At 34.7% G+C, this 4,217-nt stretch overlaps 1 protein-coding gene across 1 annotated transcript; it reads left to right on the forward strand.

The window, feature by feature from the left end:
* Positions 1-240: 240 nt before the first annotated feature.
* LOC135267675 (histone H4-like) lies at positions 241-803 on the forward strand. Its single transcript, XM_064359684.1, has one exon. It carries the CDS (start codon positions 322-324, stop codon positions 631-633), a length of 312 nt encoding a protein of 103 aa, XP_064215754.1. The 5' UTR covers positions 241-321; the 3' UTR covers positions 634-803.
* Positions 804-4,217: the final 3,414 nt, after the last annotated feature.

Raw genomic sequence — 4,217 nt, forward strand, 5'->3', positions numbered from 1 at the left:
ACAATCGAGTGGCTGAGCGATCAGAGTCAGCGCAGAGACTCGATGTGTTCACCTCGAGAGCGCGAAAGGAACTGTACGTCACTAACAACGGCGACGGTTCATATGACCCTGCAACAAAATTTTTCGCCGTATTTTATTAACTAGGGTGACACTATGCGTTATCTGATTGGTCAAAAAAGTAACTTAAGAGGCGGAGCGAAACTAAACTATAAAATGAGTTGACTAATCTGGCGAGCAGGTAGTTGTTTTCGACGAAGCAGTCAAATCTGTGTCGTTTTCTTTTGTGAAACAAAGCTTAATTTGAATCAATAATCATTCAAAATGACCGGTCGTGGCAAAGGTGGAAAGGGATTGGGAAAAGGTGGAGCAAAACGTCATCGTAAAGTTTTACGTGATAACATCCAGGGCATCACGAAGCCCGCGATCAGAAGATTGTCACGTCGTGGAGGAGTGAAACGTATCTCCGGTCTCATTTACGAAGAAACCAGAGGTGTCCTGAAGGTATTCCTCGAAAACGTCATTCGTGATGCCGTCACCTACACCGAACACGCAAAACGTAAAACCGTCACCGCCATGGATGTCGTTTACGCTTTGAAGCGTCAAGGGCGTACACTTTACGGTTTTGGCGGTTAAGTTTTTTTTATAACCTATGTTTTATCTATGAGACTACGAGGCGACGACAATACCGGTATACCAGCATTGTTTGGTTTTTATGTTTCTTCCTCATCGTTAGTTACATCAATCTACTCTCTACTATTCATCGCATTTTAATTTTCGACGAAAAAAAACGGTTCTTTTCAGAACCACAAAAATATTTCTAAACAAATGAAAAAAGTACGTATCACAAGGCTCTCAGTTAAACCACCAGTATAATAAATGTTTGATTTCCAAACTGTTTTTATATTTCTAGGAAATGTAACAAATAAAGTTGTGTGGTTTTTATGACTTTGTTGTTTAATCAATCGTATGCTTTTCCTTAAAGGGATGAATTTTGACTTTTCAGAGATAAATAATAATTACCACTAAAGAAAGAAAACATCAAAGCCTAACCGATATACATGGATTAGCTAGCCCCCCACCGGCGCGGCGTGTAGCTCGCCGTCTAGGAGAGGCAATAAAAATTTACCTGCTTTTAAACTATTAAGAAAATAAAACATCTTGAGTGCTCTTTTTTTTTTAAATCGTGCAATAAATTTTTGCCAAGTTTTATGTAACTTTAAGTAGGTATGTTTATTTACTCTTTAAAAAAAGTTTGTGATTCTTTTTTTTATTTGTTAAAAAAATGATGGCCCTGAGAAGGGCCGATATTATTATTTTTTTGTAGCTTGCTGCTTCTCACAGCAACTAGAGAGACAACAGTTAGCTGTTTATGGTTTCTTTTCGGTTTTTTTCGGCAAAAGGACCGCCTGGATGTTGGGTAAAACACCACCTTGAGCGATTGTCACACCGGAAAGGAGCTTGTTTAATTCTTCGTCATTTCTGATGGCCAATTGAAGATGACGTGGAATAATACGAGTTTTTTTGTTGTCACGAGCAGCATTTCCAGCCAATTCAAGAACTTCAGCGGCAAGATATTCCATCACAGCCGCCAAATAAACTGGAGCACCGGCACCGACTCGTTCGGCGTAATTACCTTTACGAAGTAAACGATGTATTCTTCCAACAGGAAACTGAAGACCGGCCCTGCTCGAACGAGACTTGGCTTTTCCTTTTACCTTTCCTCCTTTTCCACGTCCAGACATGTTGATATGATGGTGGTTTTCGTAGTTTATGGAAAAGTCAAAATAAACTATAAGAATATGCTGCGCGTATAACTTGTATGCTACTACTGCGACTGCGAATGACTAAAGTTGCGTTTCTGGCTTCGTATTTATACGGTTACTTATAGAGAAGTCGTATTTCTGACTGGATGATTATACTAAAAGGTGGGGTCTTGATTCGGAGTAAATTCGTATATAAAACATTTTTAACAAGTAGTGTTTTTTTTTTCTTTATTAAGATTAGAAATATTAAAAAATATGCCACCAAAGACAAGCGGTAAAGCAGCGAAAAAGGCTGGAAAAGCTCAAAAGAATATTTCGAAGAGCGACAAGAAAAAGAAGCGCAGGAGGAAGGAAAGCTATGCAATCTATATTTATAAGGTATTGAAGCAAGTACACCCCGATACCGGTATTTCGAGCAAGGCGATGAGCATCATGAACAGTTTCGTTAATGATATCTTTGAACGGATCGCCGCTGAAGCTTCTCGTCTTGCGCATTACAACAAGCGTTCGACGATTACGAGCCGGGAAATTCAAACAGCGGTTCGTCTCTTGTTGCCTGGTGAATTGGCAAAGCACGCAGTCTCTGAAGGTACCAAAGCCGTCACCAAATACACAAGTTCAAAATAGAGAAGTTTTTTCTTTCATCGTTTAAAAAGAAGAAAAAAATGAAATCGGTTCTTTTCAGAACCACAATTAACATTTAAAAGTAAATAAAATTTGTTTCATTAAGTAAAAAATAAATCTAATGACCGACCACTCAAATCTAGATTTTTTTTTATCAATCGAAGCTCTTTTTAAATTAAATTTAAAATGAAACAGCAAAAACAAATTACATCGGTAAAAGTGCGACGCAAAAGAAATCAAGAAATAGCAGGAAAGTAACATCTCGGATTAATCAAATTCTTAACTCTCTTTAGTGTTTCTTCTATATGTCTTAATTTCATTTTTTTTAGTTATTACATTACAAACAATACTACATATTCTGATACGAATTCAATTTCACCTGAGGAATCGGAACCATTGGTTCTTCATTCCTGAACGCACCCTGGGCAGCCATGCCATGCCGTGTTGCCTTAGAAAAAAAAGAAGACGGCGCTCCGGGTTTTCCCCCGAAGTTATCCATTTGATGGAATCTGAAAGGAGCAGCGACGAACTCTTAAATTAGAAATTTAAAAAATATTTATAACATTCTCTCGTTTGTACATCCTTTTTAGTTTAATATTTAGTATTATATTTGGGTGCATAATTAAGACGCGGATTTCTTAAAATAAGTATAAGTTGTTGTGCTGTCATTTATAATTATTACATATTATAATGTCTATATTAGCAACGTAAGGTTGACGTTTCTCCAAAACTGTCACTTTGTCGCTTTAAAGCGACATAACTGAAAAAAACGCTTGTTCTCCCATTTTGTTTATTTTTTATTATTATTATTATTTTTTTTTTTTTGAAATCAAATGTCCAGTGATTTTTGTAACTAGCTATAGTTACTAGTAACAACGAGTAAACAGAAAATAAATAATTGCCAATTTTAATAAATTGTTACATGGTTTTGTTCTGAATATTATGGTATATTGTTAATACTTGGAGATTCAGAAAAAGTTTTGTGTATGTGTGTTGCGAGCGCAAATTTATATTGTCGATTTTGAGAAAATGCTTCAATCGACAAAGGTACAACTTTGCGCTATTAATAGGTACACTAATAGTTATTATTAATAATTATAAAAAATAAATAGATCAATAGTACTTTCCTCAAAGAAATTAACTACAAATTAATAAAATTAACAAATCTTTTATAGTAGATATCTACCCTAAATGTTTGTTATAAATTCGATTTATAAAACTATATACAAGAGTGGAATGATTAATTTATGGCCTCACATAGAAAACAATAATTTAGCAAAACAATTTTTTGATTACTTTTTACTATAACTACCTTTTTATTACATACACTTGGTTAATCGGGGTTTGGAATCCCATCCATGTGGGTCAATTCTGGTAACTTTTTAAACCAAGTTTTTTAGAGCTGTGATATCTTGAAAATTTTCGTTATATTTTTTCCAGTGTATTTTTTTCTTAAATTGGAAAATAGACTAAAATTTACTTTTTTTAAATTGTCGTATAAAATCTAAAGAATTGCGCTAAAACAGCTCCTTACATTGTTCAGTTTTCGTTTTTCCGGCGAGCTTCTGTGCTCAGAAAATGTGTTTTTGTCAATTTTTTCCCATACCCAAAACTTGATCAAAGATATAATGTGTTTGCTATTTTAAAATTATTAATGCTTGAACTATCTCAGACAACTATTATTTCTAATCTTCCAATATCTTTTTATGACATTTCTACAGGAGAAGCATTCTTAGATTTTCTTGAACTTGATGCATTCTTAAGATTTGTATGGTTTTTTTAAATGTCCAAAATACACTTTCAACCATACTAGGCAATGAAAAAGGTATA

Source organism: Tribolium castaneum, unplaced genomic scaffold (genome assembly GCF_031307605.1).
Source record: "Tribolium castaneum strain GA2 unplaced genomic scaffold, icTriCast1.1 ptg000075l, whole genome shotgun sequence".
NCBI lineage: Eukaryota > Metazoa > Arthropoda > Insecta > Coleoptera > Tenebrionidae > Tribolium > Tribolium castaneum.